The 25,252-nt window shown below is 41.3% G+C and overlaps 1 protein-coding gene across 2 annotated transcripts; it reads right to left on the bottom strand.

Moving 5' to 3' along the window:
* Positions 1-3,601: 3,601 nt before the first annotated feature.
* Positions 3,602-24,035, bottom strand: stk11 (serine/threonine kinase 11). Of its 2 annotated transcripts, none has more exons than XM_060868908.1 (11): positions 23,967-24,035; positions 21,794-22,714; positions 12,775-12,858; positions 11,377-11,466; positions 10,998-11,130; positions 9,682-9,818; positions 9,465-9,592; positions 8,419-8,476; positions 6,233-6,429; positions 5,851-6,125; positions 3,602-3,976 (listed from the first exon to the last, which is right to left on the bottom strand). In XM_060868908.1, the coding sequence occupies exons 2-10, from the start codon at positions 22,075-22,077 to the stop codon at positions 5,899-5,901; spliced, it is 1,338 nt and encodes a 445-aa protein (XP_060724891.1). In that variant the 5' UTR covers positions 22,078-22,714; positions 23,967-24,035; the 3' UTR covers positions 3,602-3,976; positions 5,851-5,898. The 2 variants fall into 2 exon arrangements, with proteins under 2 accessions (XP_060724891.1, XP_060724882.1); XM_060868899.1 differs by lacking the exon at positions 23,967-24,035 and adding an exon at positions 23,712-23,931.
* Positions 24,036-25,252: the final 1,217 nt, after the last annotated feature.

Below are 25,252 nucleotides of genomic sequence, written 5' to 3'. Positions count from 1 at the left end.
AATCTAGGCTGTTTAACAGATTCTCCATTGAAGCACCTTAAACATGCATGTTCGTTGCACACTAGTCCTTGTGGACATAAAACTGTCAGAGATCGATGATAACCCCCATCTCTCATTTTCTTTCTCTTGGAGCTCTTTGTTCTCATATTACATATTGATTAGCAGCAAAGAAAAGACAGCCCTTAAACAGCAGAGAGGAGACAGAGGATGTTTCTGATGCCTGGGGTTAGATAATGTAGTGATAGGAACTTCAGAAACTTACGTTAAGCAGACTGGAAATGGTCATGTAAAGGTTTATAAAAGATCCACAAAAAATGATGCATTACATCCCAAAGCACATGGCAGATTTTATTTAGCTGTAGTTCAACCCTTTAGAAAAAATCTTTTCATCAGTAAAAAGTAATTTGGGGTAAAGCATTTAATTGAAAGTGAATATCCAGCCAGTATAAAAAGGACCGAGTCCTTATGTACTCTAAACTAAATGACTACAATAAAGTACTTCTATATGTAACATTACATTTGGAAATGAATCTAGCTTGCATTCGAAAACGCATTCGGTCCGTGAATGTGTCTAAAATTTAAGTCCAAAAGGTAGAGCAATAAAAGTTCGAAGTATATAAATCAAATATGTACTGAAAATATGTACTCTAAATATGTACTGAAGAACAGTGGTCATGTGTTCCATGATTTCGGCACCATTGTCTGTGTAACACTTACAAACAAAACATTGTTTTTTTAATTGTTTTACAAAAAAAACGTATTTAACCGATCAAATCGTGTCTGGCAACATTCCATTGTTACAATATTAATCTGTTGATGGCTACATTTTGCTAATAAATAAGTAAGAGGGTTGAATAGAATCCATGCAAACAGCATGATGACATTTGGGATTATGAAATGATTTAGGTTACTATTTTTTGCTAAATACATTTTTTTCTTCAATCATTAATCTGGGTAAAAGCTGCACTTTAAACATGAACCCATCGAGTCAATATCAAAATATAAATAAAAAAAAATTTGCAATTTTCTTTACCCCAATAATCTTTGAGGAATTTGGATATTGCAACTAGTAGGAACTAAAGTGTACAACTTTTTAATACCTATATGAATGACTCACGGGAAAGTGATTTTTAAGCACTTTAAATGGATTCACACAGTTGTACAGCTGACATTTTTAACTGTGTGTAAAAAAAATTGTCACCTGTACGTCCATCATTTGTAAATGTAATACGAGTGATAAGTGCGAAAGGATAAGTGAAAAGATCATTGCTATGGCAACAGCAGTAAGCTAAGAGGTCACGGCACCAACTCTGACACTCCCATCTGTTTAGGGAACAGCAGTCCCTTCAACTCCTCCCAAAAAAAATAATGCTTAATCCATTTCGAATATAGTCTGATGTAACCTGCCTCCTACATTTGAAGCATTTACTGTTCACCTCATTGTAGACTAACTCTTCTAACAAAAGCCCAGGTAGACATCTAAAGCAATACTCCATTTATACCATGTGTCATGTCAGATATTTCTGTCTCTCTCTCTCAAATGGAACAAATATCTGATGTATATGTGCAAGTTCTGACCTGAACCCCATGTAGGTGCTTGAAGACGTTAGAATATCAGCCGGTCTTCATGATACATGGATGAACGAACCCACTGCTGCACTCTTGTGCAATACTGCATGTGAGAAGAAAGGAAATCATGACATCGGTGTTCTCTGTAGTTTCAATGCTATTAAAACTCTTCCCCTCTTCATTTTACCAGAATAAATGCTCATGCTTTGATCCTTTTATTTGCTCAGAGGGTTTTCTTTAAGTCTGTGGTGTCGACGTAAGTTTTTACGATCCAAAAGAATGGATTAGTGTTATGTAATTAATACTTACCAGTTCAGCCTAGTCTCAGTATTTTCCAGGCAGGATTTATTCGATTATTTGTCGTGTGTACACGGACAGAATTCTATAAACTTCTAAAATAAAATAGTGAACACGCTATTGTCTAAAAACAGCAGTAATTCAACTAAAATTCCTTCCAGACTAAAAGCCATTACACACGAACAGGTTTGTTCTCATACGAATGTCCCAGACTCTTTTAAGCCTGAAGCAGAGAATAAATACTCGCTTCTATGCCCAGTATTATTTAAACATTTTACTTTCTTTGTAAAGTCTTTTCACTAATTAGACCAGAATAAAAGTCTGTAAAAACTTTTGCTTTTCTCTTTGACGTTCTTTCAGGTAAATAATCCACATAATTTAAAACGCACCATTGGCCACATGACGATCTGCTCCAGAAGCCACAATGGTTTGTTTTTTTAAGGCCCTGAAACGCTGAGCACTTCATTCCATACACTGATAAGTTTGGCTACAGTAGTTTTGAGAGTTCGGTTTGCTTGTAAACTTTCTTTGCTTTACAGTCATAAAGGACCCATCTAACAGCCCTAGTCTAACATTAATTTGTTTTGTGTGAGATCAATACTTGCAAGTTAAGTGCTTAGTGTTTAGGGGATAGGGAAGTAAATATATTGATGCACTTTACATGTACACAGCTGTCAAGGTATTGTGAGAAAATGGCAGTTCTGTGTATTGGATACAATGAACATTCAGGGAGAATACACTAGAGGATTGTGCTCTTATTCTGCGAAAACATTAGGAAGTTCCTCACATCCGCAACATTCGCTCCGAGTGTGAGTGGATCAAAATGGAAGTGAGTCACCGTGGCCTATAGGCACTAACAGGGGGGTTTTATATAACACACAGAACAGCAAAAGTGTCATCTCAGAACAGCATCAGCCTCTACAAACAGGGTTTAAATATAGAGAGCTGCAAAAAAGAAATAAATAGGCTGTCAGAGCCTCCAGAAAAAAAAACATTTCCCAAATAACATCGTCCGCATTAATTTGAGCATGGCATGCTAATTAGCCTTCGATGTTTATTTCACAACCCGCTTAAATCCTCCCTTCTGTCCCTTTCTTTCAATTTTCTGTTAAACAAATAAAAAAAAAGAAAAATAAATAAATACACATGACCAACAGATTTGGTTTGGTTGGGAGGTGTTTTATATAAATAATAATTAAAAAATATTTATTGGAGAAAAAAAAAAGCCTAATGTAAAACAAAAAAAAAAAACCAAGCCAGCCTGCACTGAGCTGGTATCGATACATCTGCCTGCACAGATCATACCCCCTTTTCCCCCCAAAGCTCTTCACAGCATGCAGTTTTTTATTCTTATGGGTATAATTATCCTTAGCATTCTTACCATGGCTTCTATATAATAACAACTGATATCTTTAGTCTTTTATGCCATTCTTTAACACAAACTCCATGTGCACTTTAAACTGCAGTTAATTAACTGTACAAATTAAAAAATTGTCACCTAAAGAACTAAACATTGAGGTCAGATCTGATGGGCGACAAGAGCCCGGCACGAAGGAGAAGGGGGGTGAGGTTCTGGGGGAGACGAAACCGGTTACACGGCGTTGAAAGGTGATCTGTGGCAACTGGGGGGGTGAGGCAGAAAAAGAGAGAGCTAGCGAGAGAGAGAGAGAGAAAAAGAGAGAGAGTGAAAGAGTGTGTGAGAGAGAGAGAGGTGTAAGGTGGAAAGTGGTGTAAGAGTTTAACAGCTTGAATCTAAGAAAGACTCAGAGAGAGATCAACAAAATTATTCTAAGAAAGCCTCAGAGAGAGAGAGAGAGAGAGAGAGAGAGAGAGAGAGAGAGAGAGAGAGAGAGAGAGAGAGAGAGAGAGAGAGAGAGAGAGAGAGAGAGAATGTAACAAGGGAAGGGGAAAAAAAACACAGGAGTTTCCTCCTAATACAGCATCCCCAAATCAGTCAGTCCTTTCCAGGGAAAGGCCTCAAAATGTCATATATCCACACTTCCTGCCATCATTTCCGTTAGGGTTCATAGTCCATGGTGAAGTGTTTCAGCATCTGTGGCATGTTTTCATGGCTGGAAATCCAAAAAAGAGGATGGGAAATATAACAAACCTGTACAACAGAGAGAATTGATTAATGACACACTGTGGATCCTAAATGTACAGCACATCCTGTGAACTTCATATTCAGAAAACATTTTACTTATAGCTTTAAAAACACACCGAAATATTTCGGTTTTTATGTTCCAAGATATTCCTTGAGCATGTGAGACTCAGATATATAAGGACTGGAACATGACAAACAAAAAAGAAATAAAATCTGTAGTAACTCTGCTGCACTATTATACATAATGCTCTAAATAAAAAAAAAAAAACGTCCTGTGCACATCCCAGGACTCTTACTGACGTACACACAAACATCCTTTCCACAGACGTTATCGAACGCACTGGTGGGAGACTAATGATTTTCACGATCAGGCGTCACCCAAAAGACGACAGGATGGCTTTGTGATCCTTATGGTTTTCTTGCTCACGACAACTCTGCATTTCTGTACACTGCTCTGTGATGACGCCTATTAGTAAAATGTTAAAGAAATAAAAGCCAAATTAAACCCAGACAAGTGACTGCATGGTTTTTCAGTGTTTTTTCCCTTCTGTAATGACAGACTCTGGCATGGTGCGGCACTTTTCATTGACAAAACGAACAAGGCATCTGTTCAAGCAGTGGATCTCAGAAAGATTTCCATAAGACCATGATAAACTGTGCCTTAATAGACCGTGTGCAATGAAATCATACGTTTGTGTTCTAATATATTGCAGTCTTCAGTTCATGAATGATGAATTAATAGCAAAATATCATTCAGGCTTCATTTGTTTACAAAAGCCTCTTTGTACGCTTCTTGGAAAACTGGCCACCTTGTGCCGTGCATCAAAAATAACACTTTTAAAAACATTATATTTAGCCTCCCATTTGTGCTGCAGGAATCAGTGATAAATCCCTGCTTTTGTCCTCTTTCTGTCTTTCTCTCACTCCCACTCCCAGCACTGTTTATCAGCAAGTGAAGGGTCTGAGTCATCATCAGCAACCATGTAAAGCGCTAATATTCTGCCTCTCTGCAGCGTGTGTGTGTGTGTGTGTGTGTGTGTGTGTAATCAGAACATCGTCATCAACCCCCATCCCCCTTCCCCCTGCCCCAGGGAGAAACCCCGGGGAAAAGACGGGAGGGGTGAGGCTGAATTGACAGATGGAAGGGGATATGACAATACAAAAGATAGGTATAAGAAGGAGGGAGGGAGGGAGAAAAAAAAAAAAATAAGGAGGGTGGAGTATGAAGAGAGGGAGTGAGTCATCACGACGCACTGCTGTAGCTTGTCAATGTGAGAGTTGGCATGACGCACTCTGCTTCTCAATTAGGCTTGAGTGACCCAGACACACACACACACACAAGCACTTCTCTCGTCATTTAATGAGTCTCTAACACTTCTTTTACATGCTTGAGCTCTTACTTCACTCGCTTGCTTATCATTAAACACAAGCACACATGCAGAGACGTACATGTTTGTATCCGAACAGAAATAGGTGAGCTGTACGAGGAAGGACATGCTTATGCTACAGATATGCAGACGGAATTCTATCCTTTTAATCTGATGGTAACTTTGGTGAATCTCAAGTGAACTGTCAGATAAATAGTGTAATCCAGTGAGCTAATGGCTGCAGAGAAAACTGGCTAGCTAACTTACCTAATGATCCTTTAAGTAATTTTTTACAATAAAAGCACAACCTAATTTCAGACTTTAACTTTTCTAATTAAACGTAACTTTTAAATGGATGCACAGACATGGATGACTTTATCTCTCTCTTTTAAATCGCGTTTTACTTCAGGACAAATACGCCACACTTCAGCAATTTTATTATATAAACAGAGAAAAAGGCTGATAAAGTAAATTTATGTAGGAGACAGAGCAAACTCCCCCGTCTGTGCTCACCTGTACAGGGAGAGGGGCAGGTGGGTGGGGCAGGAGAAGGGGGCGTGGTCATTGCTGTTTGCAGGTGGAGAGTTTGCGGATCTTGCTGGCTGTGAACACGCCTTTACGTGAGGGGTTGGATGAGGAGCTGGAGCGTCGATCTGGTTTGGGCTTCAGTGCTGCCGGTTCTGTCCCGTTCAAACAAACCGGCTTCACCGGGGCACGGCTCCGCACCGCTCCGCACTCTTCCTCCTGCTCCTCCTCCTCTTCTTCATCTTCCTCCTCTTCCACCTGACCTGTAAACCAATACGCAAATGGAGAGAATTTCTTCAAGCATGTTTGTATACTGAACACAGAACTATTGTTTAACCAATCCACTTTGATCCTGTGTGTGTGCGCTTACCTGGCACTGTGAAATCCTGAGTATAGATGATGTCATCCTCACCGTCAAACATCTCATCGTCCTCCTCCTCATCACCGTAACCATGGAGATCCTCCAGATAGGGCACCACTGTCATGCTCCTCCAAATGTCACGGGTCTCAGCGCTGGGTGGGATAGGCACGGGCGGCTCGGAAGGCGGATGTTTCTTCCTCACCCAACTACATCCGAATAAAGAGAACAGGGCAACACAAAGACCTGAGGTTACTCTCTGGGTGTAGACCTGAGGCTACTGAGGTTACTACGCTCTGGATTTTCTCTTGTTCGTGATTTTCATGATTCTTTCTCTCTGCGTGTGCATCAGGCAGGTGCTCACCATTCCCAAGTCAAATGTGCCTCATTAGAGGTTCAGCCTTTGATTACCTGCCTCATATCTGTATCTCAGCATGTCTCTGAAGAACATGAACCATTCCAGTTAGGCCAAAGGTGCCTCGTTAGAGGGTTTCAAATCAGTCCTTAATTACCTCACATCCGGATAATTAGCTCATACTCAAAGGCTAACAAGGATGGTTAACGTCCGTCAAAGGCACGTTGGAAGAGACTGGAATAAATAGAGTAACTGAAATGTTTAGCAGAACGCATCGCTGCTTAGGTGTGAAAATAGGTACAGCAGCTTATTACATCCTCTGTGAAATTACTAACCTGTCTGCTGTTCTAATGTAATGCCGTTCTATCGTACGTGTCTAATGTGAAAGCAAGCCTCTTCGTCTAATTAAGCGTCGTGATAAAATATTCAGTCGTAATGTCATGCCTTTTATGGCATGTGATCAATTATACATACACATGAATATCAAAGCACTCGCTTACGTATTGATTTTTTATTTACATCATAGTAGTGCTTTTAGTCCTAAAACTTGATTTTAATGTTATTCTTCTCACTATTCCTTACTCCGATTGTTCCCTTCTCTGTTTATTCCCTGCCTTATTCCCCTTTTCTTCTCTCCGTCTCTCTGCTCCTTCCTGCATTCTCTCACATCTCACAGAAGATGCTCGAAGGTCAATCAGCACTGCGGAACGTCAAAGCCGTCATTAACGATCATAGAAATCAAGCTTGTGACCTCATGCTACTTTTCAGGTCCTTTGACCATGTATTTTCTTCACTGTCCCACCCCCTCCGACTCAATTGCTCCACCTTCAGCCCACATTTTTCCTACTTCTACACCTACGTCGCCCCTCATTTAATCTTGACCCATTTTCTCCTTCTCTATTCTCTTTATTCTGCTCCTCTCCCACTCTTCTCTTCTCTTCTCTTCTCTTCTCTTCTGACTACAACATTGCATAACCCACTCTCCTCCCTGGTTTCTTCTCCAGCTCTTTCCTCTATAAAAATGAATGGCGTCACAGTGTGTCTGCTCTGCTCGCACGTAATCTAATCTCTAACTGTATTTTCCAGTCCTCTGCGAGTCTACCAGAATGTGCTACTACAAGCCCATCCACTTTAAACAGATCTTCATGAGTGTTTAAGTGCTCATATGGAATCACGGCCGGCTCTTTAAATTCCGGGCATGGGGGAGTTAATTCGTAAAAGCTTTGCGATCTGTATTTTATTTTACTGAAAAATATTGTCAGCACCATATTAAATGTGCCTCTAATTTTATTGTGCCACACATTTCAGTATTATCTTTATGCCTGCGATTCTCCAACCTGATTGGTCAGAATATGTTTATTCATTCTGTATTAAAAGCAGCTCTAACTAGTTCTGGCTGAAAACCAAATCGTGGGTTAACATCAACGTGCTAGTTCTAATACAATATCGTTTCTATAGCAACGGCTCATTCAGGGACTTCTATGGAAGGCGATTCACATAATCTAATAATAACTAAATTAATTAAGTAATTAAATTACTTAAGTGTCAGGATTTTTTTTTTTAACAGTTAAATATTCAGAACTAAAAGCCAAGCCTTTTCTTTCTAATTTCCTTTAATTGCTGTGGTATAAAGGACACAAAGCATCATGAAGACAAAGACAAAACATTATTATATTTAAACATTATTATTATTATTATTAAAATAAATTTCTCATTTAAAATTATTTCCAACAGCAAAAGAGATTTCACCGAGGATATAATTATAAAGAATTAACTAAGTAAAGTTCTTACTCCAATTAAAAACACAGATTTACATAAAGTGAGGTTTTACTTGTTGACTTACTTGTGTTGCCTAATTTGCTGTATTGAGAATCTCTTTACAGGGTCGTATTCAAGCATTCCTACAAAAACAAGCAAACATCCCATCAACATTACATCACATCTACAGCGTTTAGCAGACGCCCTTATATCCAGAGCGACTTACATTTTTCTCTCATTTTATACAACTGAGCAATTGAGGGTTAAGGGCCTTGCTCAGGGGCCCAACAGTGGCAGCCTGGTGGACGTGGGTATCGAACACACAATCTTCCGATTCGTAGTCCAACAACTTAACCACTAGGCTACCACATCCCATACAAACAGAGCATTTTCTATACCAGCAAGCAGAAGAGTGTAATCAGAGAGACACTTGTAAACACTCTGAATCAGTACTAGACAAATGACTACTTGACCATTAGCTACCCACAACCAGCCTCGAGGGCAGAAGTCAGAGCGGCACACAAGCACAGCGTGTGCACGAATATGAAAGCCAAAGACTGTAACAAGTGATGACACATCGAACAAAAGAGAGAAAGAGGGAGAAAAAAAAAAAATACCACTGGGCAGAGCTTGTCTATGAGTCATGAGGGAGACAAAGACAGAAAGAGAGACAGGTGGAGCAAGACAGAGAGACCGACAGACAGACAGCGCAAGAGGGAGAAAAACGAGAGAGAGAAAAAAAAAGGTGGGGTGAAGAACACCTTCAACCTTAATATAGAGCTGTTCGTGTGAATGTGTAAAGGAAGGAAGAACGCAAAAGAGAAGTACGGATGAATGAAAGACGTCAGCATTGTTAGCAGCTCATTAAACTGATTTCATTACAGATTTCAGCACAGAGGTCCAGCTCCTCAGAACCAAACATCAATCAGCGATGACAAGAACATGCACAAAGAATACTTGCAGGCTAAAATAACTCAGAAGGAGAAAATACTCATACTGAGATGTGATGGCAGTGCGCCATCTACTGTCTGGACCAATGAAATGCAGCTTGTAATACAACGGTGTAGTCTTTAAAATCTTAAGCAACCCTATTCTGTACTGGTGAAAACATGACTGGAAATAGCCGTGTACCTCTCAGAAGGTCAGACAGCAGAGGCCCACAATCCTCTGGAATAGTGTAGTCTCCCTTCCCAATGTTCTCAAAGAGCTTGTAGATATTATCTCCCTCAAATGGATACAGGCTTGTCGTTATGTTGTAGCTGTAAAATAAATGAATAAATAAATAAATGCGCGAGCAGATGAATGCAAATGGCAGCTGCTTGATCCTGTGTGATTGTGCGTCACTTACAGTGTGACCCCGGCAGACCAGATGTCCACTTTGAACCCTGAAAAGGTGTCCAAGCCGTTGGCGATCTCGGGTGGCTGGAAGGCCGGCGAGCCCTGACTCGTTCTACAGGTGTCATCCTCCGCAAACGGGTGGAGAGCCTAGACAAGAGGTCAGAGACCACACGAAAACACACAATCAGCTCAGAGAAGCAACAAACGCAAACGTCTCAACGTCACTGACGTAGCAGCAAACGTCCCGATAGAAATGACTCATAGTGGCATTAAGGAATTTGAGGGCTTTTAGAAATACAGCCTGCAATTAGCAACAAATGAACACTCCAGTGGTCACACACGTTTAGTCAAATGTCAGCTCTGAAGCTCCATGGGCTTTAACAATCATCATTTGGTTCTGTGACTCAAAGGTCACGCTGTTTGTAAGGGACTCTAGTGTATGACGTGGCTCACAGTCAAGAATCTGTATCGTTCTTCAAACAAAACAAGTCAAATTACTAACAGATCAACTGGATTCGGTTTTAATTTAACGTTTAGGGTTCATAAAGAGGCAGGAGAAGTAAAGTTTTCCCGTTTTTAAACTTTTATTCTCACCACTGCCAAACGACAGTCATGTTAATCATGATAATCATGTTAATGAGTGAAAAAAGGAGATTTACAGCACGATTAAACTCCAAAGTGGCTCAAAATTAATTGTGACATCCATCGTTACACAACGTAATCAATTAAACACACGCAATCTTTAACCTTCATTACTGATCATTTAGATAGGAAGCTAGACTAGTTAGTAATCCGATAAGATGTTCTAGTTTGTACACCTCACATCAGCACCAAAGGTGCTCTGTTCGGAACTTATTCGTTTACAGAGAAAGAGAGTATTGAAGCACTCGTAGATTTGCAAATGCAAAGCACATTCATTCATAAAACCTGAATACGGTTCGTTCATAAACGTTAAACGTCTTTAAAGCCCTCGTTAAACGCCGCTTATGAACTAGTATGTTTATAAGTCTCTTACTGTTTAGTAATCTCTAATCTGTATATCTAGTGTGCGCTATATTTTATGTATCTGTTCTGTAGCCTATTGTATTGTTTGTACTGGGTTGCATACTTGGCACTTTTTTTGTTTGACGAAGCTCCCTGCGGTCTTACGTATAGCTCTGTTGTCTTGTAGCACTGTGGTCCTAGAGAAACGTTTCATTTCACTGTGTACTGCGTCAGCTATTTACGGTTGTAATGACAATAAAAGCTTCTTGACGAATTTAGCTTTTTTTTTTTTTTTTTTAAACCCTGTGCAAAAGAGAAACAAAGCAACACCGTTCATCTCACCTCTGCTACGCCCAAGTCGGAGATCTTTAAAGCGCCATCTGTGGTCAGCAGCAAATTCCCTGGTTTAATGTCTTTGTGAACAATTCCCTGGCTGTGCAAATATTCAAGACCATCCAAAAGTTGGCAAAAGTACCTGAGAAAACAAAAAAAAAAAAAACAGCGGCATGATCGCGCTTCCTCTTTTTAGATTCACGTGACAAGTTAACGGTGAGTCCTACATCTTCTCTCCTACATATGATATGAAAAACAGCAATTTACAAAAAGAATCCAACACCACAAAACATTGCCTGGTTAACGCAATCATGCTGAAGGTTTATTCTGAAGAGGCGGTTAGCTTAATTATCTGCAAGGAAGAAAAAGAGAAAAACAGGGGTCTTACCCGTGAGCTTGAAATACTGGAAACCTTTTCTCTGGAACACTGTCCAACATTTCCTGCATGCCACAAACGCAGTACTCCATTACCATATACGTATCAGAAGAGTCAAGGAGGAAAGAAAATCCCATTACGATTGAGCCTCCATACAACGGGTCATGTTATAGAACTCTATAACCATAACGTGACATTATACATTACAGGCTAGTGCTTTTAATTAATCGTCAACTAATTAGATGTAAGAACATGTAATGTTTTTTCATTTATTCAGAAAAAAATATTTCACACAATTAACTGCAACCCCATTGGTTCAGATTTAAAGGTAAAACACATCCCGAATCTATAAAACGTGCTATAATAAGGTCTGGATGTTCTGTTCTTCATTCTTCAGAGGATGTAACTATTAATCTATCTGCAGAAAATATCCCCAATTCACTGCACAGTTGCTCCTTAATTGAATTTTTATGCAACAGTAAAAGTTAAGGAAAAAAAAAAAAAAAAGACAAAAACTGAAGTCACTATTATTTTAATCGTTTCTGTATTTAAAACAAAAGTCTTTTACAAGCATCTTTTAGGGGTTTTTTTACACCTGGTGACTTCATGCGTTTTCTGTGATCGAATAGCTATCCGATGGTAAAAAGACCAGGTCTAAATGCCCTCCGAAACGTTTTCGAGACGGATATAAATCCGATGGTTCAAACCACTTCAGGAGGTGGTCTGGGACGCATTTCAGATGAAACTGGACAGGTGTAAATGAATGTGGTTGTTCAAGCCACATACGTCAGCGCTATACTCCTCCCTTTGGGTCTTAAAATGCACTGCTGCCGCCAGCGAAAATGCAGCAAACTGCTGTTTTTTTTGTAGCATAACCGTCGTAATGATTTTTTTTTGTAGCATAACAAGTTTTTTAATCTTCTTTTTGATTGCATTCAAAATTTACATTTTGGGCGGGAGTAGGAAGATCGGATCGATATCCGATTCGCCGAGACGCATTTATGTGGCCTAATGTAAATGGAACAGTTTTAACAAATCAAATAGCTATCGGATAAATCAGAGAAAACACATGAAGTGACCAGGTGTAAAAAGGCCCTAAAACACAAGTTGAGATGCGTCTTTAAAAGGTGCAGGGGGCGGGGCTTAAGTGAAACACATTCAAGTACCCGAATTAGTTTTTAGAATATTTTATAAGCATACGGTTTAATGCAAGGTGTGCTTTTTATACTTATTTAAATCTGGCTATGAAACGCCTTGAAGTAACGGCACCGACGAGGGCGATGTGTGAAAACAGTGACGCTATGATCACTGACACGTCACCCGTGGGGTGTGTGTGTGTGTGTGTGTGTTTTTTTTTTTGGGGGGGGGGGGGGGGGGGCCGAGGTGAAAGCACCGGTCGTAAAAGGATATATTTTCTGCTTCTCTTCATTGTACAACACGTCCACCAACTGGATCACATTTTTATGCTGTAGTCTTCGTAGCAGCTGAATTTCCCTGAAGGAGAAAAGCACAAAACATGAATTGATGTTGAACATTCAACAAACTTTCTTCATTCTGAAAGCAAAAAAATAAATAAATAAAAATAAAAAATGCCTTAATTGATAATTAATTTAATTACTCCGGCTAGAATTTCACGCTCAATTAAATAATGAACTGCTTCATGTGGCAGGTTTGTTAACTCTTTAGCAAACATACAGCACAACATAAATTGAGAAACATTTCTTTCAGGAAAAGAAGCAAAGTCGATGCAATTTAGTCGACGAAACGAGTGTTTTGTGTGTGTTTTTTTTTTTTTTTTTTAAATAAGACGTGAGAAAATGTACCTTGCTGCAAAAACAATATTTGCTGCGAGACATGAGAACACAGTTCGAGGACGTTGACGTGACATTTCACAACCCTCAACGTCCGATTCAACGTCATTCAATTATGACGGATACAAACAGGTGACAAATTAAAGGAAAACCCAAAACAAATGCATCTTACTAAGATGTTTGTGGAGCACAAGTCAACAAAACAGCTTTAATGCTCCTTTAACACTATTCTTTCCACAGGTGGTGTTTCAGTGGTGGTGAAAAGAGCTGTGTAACACGGCCACTCCAAATGCGCCTATATAGAGAGCTGTAGTAAAGAGTACTGAGAAAGAGGAAGAGGATGATGACCACATCACAGATGCACCATTTGAACAAAGATTGCTGAAAAATAAGTGTACGGGAAATGACTCAATATATTTACATTTCAGCAGTTGCAGGTTATTATGGTCACTTTGGCCAATCATGAGGAGTCGCACATAATTTTAGGCAATAAACCAAAAACAATGAGGGGAAAAAATGGTAACAAAAATCTTTAAAAAGTGAGTTTTGGTTGATTGTTTACAGAAGAGGTCATCTGCTGCATCCCCTTATAGAATTTGAAGATATTTAGTGACATTTCCGTTTCAGCCAAACTAAAGACAAAGCCTGGTCTAATGCCGGTGTAATCGACTACAATGAGCAGTGTATACAAATGAAGCTTACAAAACTACACACACATCAGACCTGCAGACGCTGGGGTTTATAGTGACATTTAAAATAGTTACCACAAATCAACAACAAAATGATACGTACTTTAAACTTCAGTTTAGAAATGTGACACTGATTCCACTCACACAGACAGACACACACTCACTCACTCAGACAGACAGACACACACTCACTCACACAGACAGACACACACACACTCACAGACAGACAGACACACACTCACAGACACACAGACAGACAGACACACACTCACTCACACAGACAGACAGACACACACTCACTCGCACACAGACAGACAGACACACACTCACTCACACAGACAGACAGACAGACAGACACACACACACTCACTCACACAGACAGACAGACACACACTCACTCACACAGACAGACACACACTCGCAGACACACACACAGACAGACACACACTCACTCACACAGACAGACACTCACAGACTCACAGACTCACAGACTCACACAGACACTCACTCACAGACTCACACAGACACTCACACACACAGACAGACAGACACTCACTCTTACAGACTCACAGACTCACAGACTCACACAGACACTCACTCACAGACTCACACAGACACACACTCACTCACTCACTCAGACACACACTCACTCACTCACTCACACACTCACTCACTCACTCACACAGACACACTCACTCACACAGACACACTCACTCACACAGACACACTCACTCACACAGACACACTCACTCACACAGACACACTCACTCACACAGACACACACACTCACACAGACACACACACTCACACAGACACACACACTCACACAGACACACACACTCACACAGACAGACAGACACTCACTCTTACAGACTCACAGACTCACAGACTCACAGACTCACACAGACACACACTCACTCACTCACTCAGACACACACTCACTCACTCACACAGACACACTCACTCACACAGACACACTCACTCACACAGACACACTCACTCACACAGACACACTCACTCACACAGACACACTCACTCACACAGACACACTCACTCACACAGACACACTCACTCACACAGACACACTCACTCACACAGACACACTCACTCACACAGACACACTCACTCACACAGACACACTCACTCACACAGACACACTCACTCACACAGACACACTCACTCACACAGACACACACACTCACACAGACACACACACTCACACAGACACACACACTCACACAGACAGACACACACTCACTCGCTCGCACAGACAGACACACACTCACTCGCTCGCACAGACAGACACACACTCACTCGCTCGCACAGACAGACACACACTCACTCGCTCGCACAGACAGACACACACTCACTCGCTCGCACAGACAGACACACACTCACTCGCTCGCACAGACAGACACACACTCACTCGCTCGCACAGACAGACACACACTCACTCGCTCGCACAGACAGACACACACTCACTCGCTCGCACAGACAGACACACACTCACTCGCTCGCACAGACAGACACACACTCACTCGCTCGCACAGACAGACACACACTCACTCGCTCGCACAGACAGACACACACTCACTCGCTCGCACAGACAGACACACACTCACTCGCTCGCACAGACAGACACACACTCACTCGCTCGCCCAGACAGACACACACTCACTCGCTCGCCCAGACAGACACACACTCACTCACACAGACAGACAGACACACACTCACTCACACAGACAGACAGACACACACTCACTCACACAGACAGACAGACACACACAGACAGACACACTCACTCACACAGACAGACAGACACACACTCACTCACACAGACAGACACACACTCGCAGACACACACACAGACAGACACACACTCACTCACACAGACAGACACTCACAGACTCACAGACTCACAGACTCACACAGACACTCACTCACAGACTCACACAGACACTCACACACACAGACAGACAGACACTCACTCTTACAGACTCACAGACTCACAGACTCACACAGACACTCACTCACAGACTCACACAGACACACACTCACTCACTCACTCAGACACACACTCACTCACTCACTCACACAGACACACTCACTCACACAGACACACTCACTCACACAGACACACTCACTCACACAGACACACTCACTCACACAGACACACTCACTCACACAGACACACTCACTCACACAGACACACACACTCACACAGACACACTCACTCACACAGACACACTCACTCACACAGACACACTCACTCACACAGACACACTCACTCACACAGACACACTCACTCACACAGACACACTCACTCACACAGACACACTCACTCACACAGACACACTCACTCACACAGACACACTCACTCACACAGACACACTCACTCACACAGACACACTCACTCACACAGACACACTCACTCACACAGACACACTCACTCACACAGACACACTCACTCACACAGACACACTCACTCACACAGACACACTCACTCACACAGACACACTCACTCACACAGACACACTCACTCACACAGACACACACACTCACACAGACACACACACTCACACAGACACACACACTCACACAGACACACACACGCACACAGACAGACAGACACTCACTCTTACAGACTCACAGACTCACTCACTCACTCAGACACACACTCACTCACTCACACAGACACACTCACTCACTCACACAGACACACTCACTCACTCACACAGACACACTCACTCACACAGACACACTCACTCACACAGACACACTCACTCACACAGACACACTCACTCACACAGACACACTCACTCACACAGACACACTCACTCACACAGACACACTCACTCACACAGACACACTCACTCACACAGACACACTCACTCACACAGACACACTCACTCACACAGACACACACACTCACACAGACACACACACTCACACAGACACACACACGCACACAGACAGACAGACACTCACTCTTACAGACTCACAGACTCACTCACTCAGACACACACTCACTCACTCACACAGACACACTCACTCACACAGACACACTCACTCACACAGACACACTCACTCACACAGACACACTCACTCACACAGACACACTCACTCACACAGACACACTCACTCACACAGACACACTCACTCACACAGACACACTCACTCACACAGACACACTCACTCACACAGACACACTCACTCACACAGACACACTCACTCACACAGACACACTCACTCACACAGACACACACTCACTCACACAGACACACTCACACACACAGACACACTCACTCACACAGACACACTCACTCACACAGACACACTCACTCACACAGACACACTCACTCACACAGACACACTCACTCACACAGACACACTCACTCACACAGACACACTCACTCACACAGACACACTCACTCACACAGACACACTCACTCACACAGACACACTCACTCACACAGACACACACACTCACACAGACACACACACTCACACAGACACACACACTCACACAGACACACACACTCACACAGACACACACACTCACACAGACACACACACTCACACAGACACACACACTCACACAGACACACACTCACTCGCTCGCACAGACAGACACACACTCACTCGCTCGCACAGACAGACACACACTCACTCACTCGCACAGACAGACACACACTCACACAGACACACACACTCACACAGACACACACACTCACACAGACAGACAGACACTCACACAGACAGACAGACACTCACTCTTACAGACTCACAGACTCACAGACTCACACAGACACTCACTCACAGACTCACACAGACACTCACTCACAGACTCACACAGACACTCACTCACTCACTCACTCAGACACACACTCACTCACACAGACACACTCACTCACACAGACACACACACTCACACAGACACACACACTCACACAGACACACACACTCACACAGACACACACACTCACACAGACACACACACTCACACAGACACACACACTCACACAGACACACACACTCACACAGACACACACACTCACACAGACACACACTCACTCGCTCGCACAGACAGACACACACTCACTCGCTCGCACAGACAGACACACACTCACTCGCTCGCACAGACAGACACACACTCACTCACTCGCACAGACAGACACACACTCACTCACTCGCACAGACAGACACACACTCACTCACTCGCACAGACAGACACACACTCACTCACTCGCACAGACAGACACACACTCACTCACTCGCACAGACAGACACACACTCACTCACTCGCACAGACAGACACACACTCACTCGCACAGACAGACACACACTCACTCGCACAGACAGACACACACTCACTCGCACAGACAGACACACACTCACTCGCACAGACAGACACACACTCACTCGCACAGACAGACACAGACAGACAGACAGACACAGACAGACAGACACAGACAGACAGACACAGACAGACAGACACAGACAGACACACACAGACAGACAGACACACAGACACACAGACACACAGACAGACAGACACACAGACAGACAGACACACAGACAGACAGACACACTCACACAGACACACTCACACAGACACACTCACACAGACACACTCACACAGACACACTCACACAGACACACTCACACAGACACACTCACACAGACACACTCACACAGACACACTCACACAGACACACTCACACAGACACACTCACACAGACACACTCACACAGACACACTCACACAGACACACTCACACAGACACACTCACACAGACACACTCACACAGACACACTCACACAGACACACTCACACAGACACACTCACACAGACACACTCACACAGACACACTCACACAGACACACTCACACAGACACACTCACACAGACACACTCACACAGACACACTCACACAGACACACTCACACAGACACACTCACACAGACACACTCACACAGACACACTCACACAGACACACTCACACAGACACACTCACACAGACACACTCACACAGACACACTCACACAGACACACTCACACAGACACACTCACACAGACACACTCACACAGACACACTCACACAGACACACTCACACAGACACACACACTGTGCAGGAGACTCGAGCTCTTCCAATGCACCTTTACACACCATGTCTTAATGGAGCTCACGTTGTGCACAAAGGCTTTGTCATGCTGGAACTCTGTTTGGGTTTCTCTGTTCCAGTGAAGGAAGGCAAAGTGAAATGTTCCAGCATATAAGAACATCCCAGAAAATTGTGTGCTTCCTACTATGTAGCAAACTGTCTGAGACGAGCTGACCTGAGCGTGATGTTCAGGTGCTTCATCTGAGATCAGTGAATTCAGACACCCGTTTTAAACGGCTGCTCGTGCTGAACCAGCTGAACATTCAGAGGAACAATTAATCTTCCCTCTTCCACACACATGAGCTAACAGACACACAGAACTGGCTAATGTCACTAACACAGAGGACAGTAATAGCAACTTAGAATCTTATAGCTAGCCATGGATCACTGTGACACTCTGAAGCCCCAAAACCACTGTTCTCATTTATTTCGACACACATTCTCTCCTGTGGGGAATGTGTCACTCTATCACTCTATCTATTGCGCTTATACTTACACGCAATGCTCCGTGAACCCATTTTTGTTTATGAAAGAACTGACGAGTTTTAAAAAGTTAAAATGTGAAACTGTGGTTGCCATGGTAACACATGGTACTTCAATCCTTTGTAAGACGATAGATTTTCACTTAAATCAAATCCGATAAACTCCCGTGTTCGTCTATATAAACGAAATGAGAGAGGAAACAGCGGCTCTCAAATTACCATCGAACATCGAATTCAGAGACGTATCGGCCAGGGAGAGAGAAAAAGACACATGAAGCGAATTCTTTTGAAGCTTTCCGTTATAGTTCACACTGCTGACTTTGTTCCAAAAGCCAAAAATAGCCACAGGGAGTTGGGTGACGGTGCAAACACAAACACGCACGTCAGGAACGTTATCTGGCTATCAGCGTGTTCGGTCAGCTCCAATCATTAAAAGAAGTCTCAGAAAGAAGTCATGCAGTGCACAATGACAGCGCATACTATAACATATGCACAATTAAAAGAGCCCAGATTAATTACTACAAGGTCGAGTCAGGGAAACAACGCATGTGTTTCATGAAGCTAAACAATCATCACAGTCCTGAAAAGGCATGTGGTGATGGGAAAATAATCAACGAAAGAGTGACGATATATGGCCTGAAATGAGAGAGAGTAACTCTTACTACCGAAAAGAAAAAAAAACATTCTCCCTTAGGACGACACGTCCCAGTGTTGTACTCCTCTAATTATCACAGCAATTTGCCAATTTTAAGTCTATTAACAAATGACATGCTGTACTTTTACATTTAATGTCTATGAAGCCAGTTCCCATCGTCACTTATAAGATCTAGAAACACATGTTATACATCAGAGCTGCTGGAGCGGTCGGCTGTATAAATTCCTTTCCTGTTTACTCCCTTTTACAATCTTTGCATTTAATCCGTTTACGACTTTTAAAAGAAAAGTGTCTTGGTTGATCATTTTTAGATGTTTTTCTTTAGTGGTGCTGCCCATTACGTTTAACACAACCTAGTACAACCTAGACTACCAAGTCACGTTGATATATAAGTGTTAATTGTGAATAAAAAGAGCTTTCCGTCTCTGGGCTCTAGTCGACCGATTTAGGTCCTTTTCGACTCCACCTCAACATTCCTCCAACACCACCACAAGAATGGAAGCGGTTATGCAATACCAGTGCCATTCCAAAGTGTGTGTGAACCAGTCAGGGCACGCTGCCTTTGGAAAGAATGCTAATTGTTGCTGTGAATGAGGAGACTACTATGGCATCTCAGCAATCCATATAAGGCTAAGTATAGCTCATTTTTGCTTCTCCTCTCCTCTGTCCTTACCGTCCGACTCGTCCTTAAAGAAAATGCACCTTTTACAGCTTAATACTGAAAATGATTTTTTTCCAATAATGCTTAAGATTAAAATAATAAAACACACAATCTCCATTCAACAGTAACTCTTCCAATCACCAGTAAAAATACATCTCTTTCTTGAACATACAGCAACGCACAAACATTTTTTTATCTGATCTTGTCTAAACCCTCAATGCTATTTAAAGAAGCCCCCGAGGCTCCACAATGCAGCATTTTAATTAAGCCTTGTGGTGTGATTAAACGCAGAAAATTCCTATCGAAAGGAGTTAGGGGTAAAAATAAATAAATAAAAAATTTGGCTAAGAACATTAGGAATTTAAATTGGTGAGCAAGCAAGGAAAGAATTCAGCAGTTTAGGGTGTAAACAAGTAAACAGAAAACTCCAAGAAGCCGGTTGAAGCTTTTAGAAGCTGGTTGGATGCTGCAACGTTATAAAAAAAAAAAAAAAAGAGAAATCTCTCCCGCATACTTTGACCTAATCTTTATCTGTTTTGTCTGTGGCTTTTTACTACCAAGTAAAACGTCTCTGTGCTAATAACAGAAGACCCAAAACATAACAACGATATTAATAATAATGGTAATGTATATTGGTGCTATTTGAAGTATTAGTAAATCTACAGCATTCTGCATAAGGATTTCTAACTCAAGAATACTTTTTCCAGCTTTTTATGGACTTAGCAGCCTATAAGTGCAGTTCTGTTGGAGAACGGCTACCGCAAAACCTTCGCTGTTTTGGTGGCACCTTGCAGCCTGCTGCACTTCTCAGATGACCGACAGCTATGACTTTAGTGCTGAAACGTGATTTTTTTTTTTCCTGCTGTCATCAAGAAGCATGCTGTAGCAACATGAGCCTGGGTGAGAGAGAGAGAGAGAGAGAGAGAGAGAGAGAGAGACAGACAGAAACACCCATCAAACAGCTTACTTTTTCACATTGGCCTCTCCATTAGGGATTCTCCTCAGCTTCTTCTTCTTGAGGATCTTCACAGCTCGCCGACACAGAGTCTCAGAGTCCAGCATCTCCTTCACCTTGCCGTAAGATCCCTCACCCAGCAGATCACCCATCAGATACTTCCCGATCAGCTTGGCGCGCTTGCGCCGTGGCTGGTAGATCACCTCGGTGGAGTCGATGCGGTGGATGAAAGTGTCCATGCCCATGAGCTCGTTATCAGGCAGGAAGCCTGTGTGCTGTGATTCCCCACCGCTCATCTTCTCTTTCAGCCTGCCTTCACTTTCCCTCACGTACAAGAGCTACAAGGAGATGTGGTCTGTATCTCCAATTCTGACTGGCTGGGAAATGAGAAAGCTACTAGAACAGCATCTGAAAAAATTGATATTTGATTGCAACAAATGTGCTGCTTTAATGTAGGCTCAGGTAGAACAAGGATGTAAACATGAGTAGTGCATGAGTGCAAAAGGTAACAACGGAGGGTGCGAGGCAAAAGGCCTCAGGTCCAGTGCAAACAAAAAAAAGCAAAAAAGAAAACAATAAAAAATAATGATAACCAGACTTTACTGAGCACTGGCTTTTTGTATCCAAAATACACTGTCCAATCAGAGGCAGGCATTAGCCTACATTTGGAATAACTGGACCCCTTCTCATCTCTGACTACATAGCCAGTACAAACTGAATCACTTCAGGGATTGTGAAGCCGTCTGTCTCGGCTATACAGGCTTTTCCTGCTGGACAACGCAACGTCCTCTAGCGCATCGTGTCCGTCATCCCGTGTTGCATCTTCACGTCGACACAAGTAGGTCCAGGATTAATAAAAGCAATTCTTTATTCTCTTTAGAACCGAATGTTCCTCCAGCACAGCGAATCCCAGATCAACAAAAAACAAGAAACCTGGAATTAAACAAAAAAAAATAATCACGATTAGTAACGAAAGGTCGAAAGTGTACAGCGCACTGTTAAATTCTTATTCAGAATCAGAGTCAGGTTTATTCGCCCGGCTGTTTGTGACTCAAAAGTACAGACATAAAAAAACACTATACTATACAAACTATACAAGACAATGCAGATGATGAGATGAGATACTAGAATGAATTAACATTCTAATGTTAAATTGATTATTGTTTTATAACGACAACATTATAAACACAGTAGATTGAGCTGTAATTCAAAAAAAATCACAAGAAACATACAGAGAATAAACAGTGGTGGAGGAAAATAACCAGCGTTTGTTTATGAAGAGAAACAAGAAGTGTGTCGAAACAACGTTGTGAATACTAACAGCAAGCTAGTGTTAATCTGAAGCTTTAACCTTGAATTAGCTCGATATCCATCGGAAGTCATTTACTAGCCAAACAAACAAGGTTAATGATATAAAAACAACTCATTTAAGTACAAGGTTATCCATGTAACACACTGGGTTTTAACTTGAAATCGTCGTTATTCGCACTAAGCTCCACTTCACAGCTGATCTTTACCTCACGAACATTTCCTCTGACTTTATTTCGCTAGTTAGGGGCTTTTTAAAACATTTTTTTTTACCATAACATTATTTTTTCTTCATATCAAACGCGGCCCCCTTTATTTTTTTTTGGTTGCAACTCATTTCTACATGTTCGGCATTTCACCTCTGTGCCTATCGATTTGTTGTCAAGCTGTTAGCTAGCTAAATAAACCAAGCAGCAGGGTAAAGTATTCAATAACCAAGGACTCGATATCGATAATATTTTAGTCAGAAGACTAACTTTAGGCTAGTCTTGTCATCTAGCTAGCTAGGTTTACTAACATGCACACACACAGCTAAGCTAAGTAGCTAACCGCTAATCAGACAGTCATTGCACCACAGAGTCGTCGTGCCAAAGGCAACGCGAACAGCGAACAAAAGTCTCACCTTGGGTTGTAATACTAATAAGTGCAAATACTACATATAATTAGCATTTGCTTCTTTCTCGAGTGTTGTCACCGCAGTCATATATCTCTTCTGTTCTGATCCTAATGCTGCAGCTGCTTCAAGGTAGCCGCCATCTTGTTTACCTCCCCCCTCTCAACTAAATGCCAACTTGCGTCAGTGTGCTAGCGTTTAAACTCCTCTTTATATTCACTCTATATTTTAGTCTATATTTTACACGTTCTGGGTTACACTTACCTTTTAATTGATGCATGTACACGTCCATTTACACTTCCTCTACATGTTACACCCCTTTTATATGTACACTACTTCTGACACTCCCATTTACACCTACTTTATTATACTGTCCTCTCTACGTTTACACTTCCCTTTAATTATATACTATACTACACACCTACTATACTATATGTTTACTTTATGTTACACTTCCCTTTAATTATATACTATACTATACACCTACTATACTATATGTTTACTTTATGTTACACTTCCCTTTAATTATATACTATACTATACACCTACTATACTATATGTTTACTTTATGTTACACTTCCCTTTAATTATATACTATACTACACACCTACTACACTATATGTTTACTTTATGTTACACTTCCCTTTAATTATATACTATACTATACACCTACAACCCTATATGTTTACTTTATGTTACACTTCCCTTTAATTATATACTATACTATACACCTACTATACTATATGTTTACTTTATGTTACACTTCCCTTTAATTATATACTATACTACACACCTACTATACTATATGTTTACTTTATGTTACACTTCCCTTTAATTATATACTATACTACACACATACTATACTATATGTTTACTTTATGTTACACTTCCCTTTAATTATATACTATACTATACACCTACTATACTATATGTTTACTTTATGTTACACTTCCCTTTAATTATATACTATACTACACACCTACTATACTATATGTTTACTTTATGTTACACTTCCCTTTAATTATATACTATACTACACACCTACTACACTATATGTTTACTTTGTTACACTTCCCTTTAATTATATACTATACTACACACCTACTATACTATATGTTTACTTTATGTTACACTTCCCTTTAATTATATACTATACTACACACCTACTATACTATATGTTTACTTTATGTTACACTTCCCTTTAATTATATACTATACTATACACCTACAACCCTATATGTTTACTTTATGTTACACTTCCCTTTAATTATATACTATACTATACACCTACTATACTATATGTTTACTTTATGTTACACTTCCCTTTAATTATATACTATACTATACTATACTACACACATACTATACTATATGTTTACTTTATGTTACACTTCCCTTTAATTATATACTATACTACACACATACTACACTATATGTTTACTTTATGTTACACTTCCCTTTAATTATGTACTATACTGTACACCTACTATACTATATGTTTACTTTATGTTACACTTCCCTTTAATTATGTACTATACTACACACCTACT

This window comes from Tachysurus vachellii, chromosome 1 (assembly GCF_030014155.1).
Source record: "Tachysurus vachellii isolate PV-2020 chromosome 1, HZAU_Pvac_v1, whole genome shotgun sequence".
NCBI classification, from domain to species: domain Eukaryota; kingdom Metazoa; phylum Chordata; class Actinopteri; order Siluriformes; family Bagridae; genus Tachysurus; species Tachysurus vachellii.
The sequence above is the reverse complement of the archived record's forward strand: the minus strand, read 5'-3'. Positions and strand labels throughout refer to the sequence as shown.

Excerpts from the sequence above, each read along its gene's own strand:
- stk11 (XM_060868908.1), bottom strand. The coding sequence starts at position 22,077 with ATGAGCGGTGGGGAATCACAGCACACAGGCTTCCTGCCTGATAACGAG. Across the intron at positions 11,467-12,774 it reads AATGAAGAGAAGCAGAAAAT|GTATATGGTAATGGAGTACT; the intron begins ATATCCTTTTAC and ends CTCTTCTGATAC. Across the intron at positions 11,131-11,376 it reads CCAGTATTTCAAGCTCACGG|GTACTTTTGCCAACTTTTGG; the intron begins GTAAGACCCCTG and ends TTGTTTTCTCAG.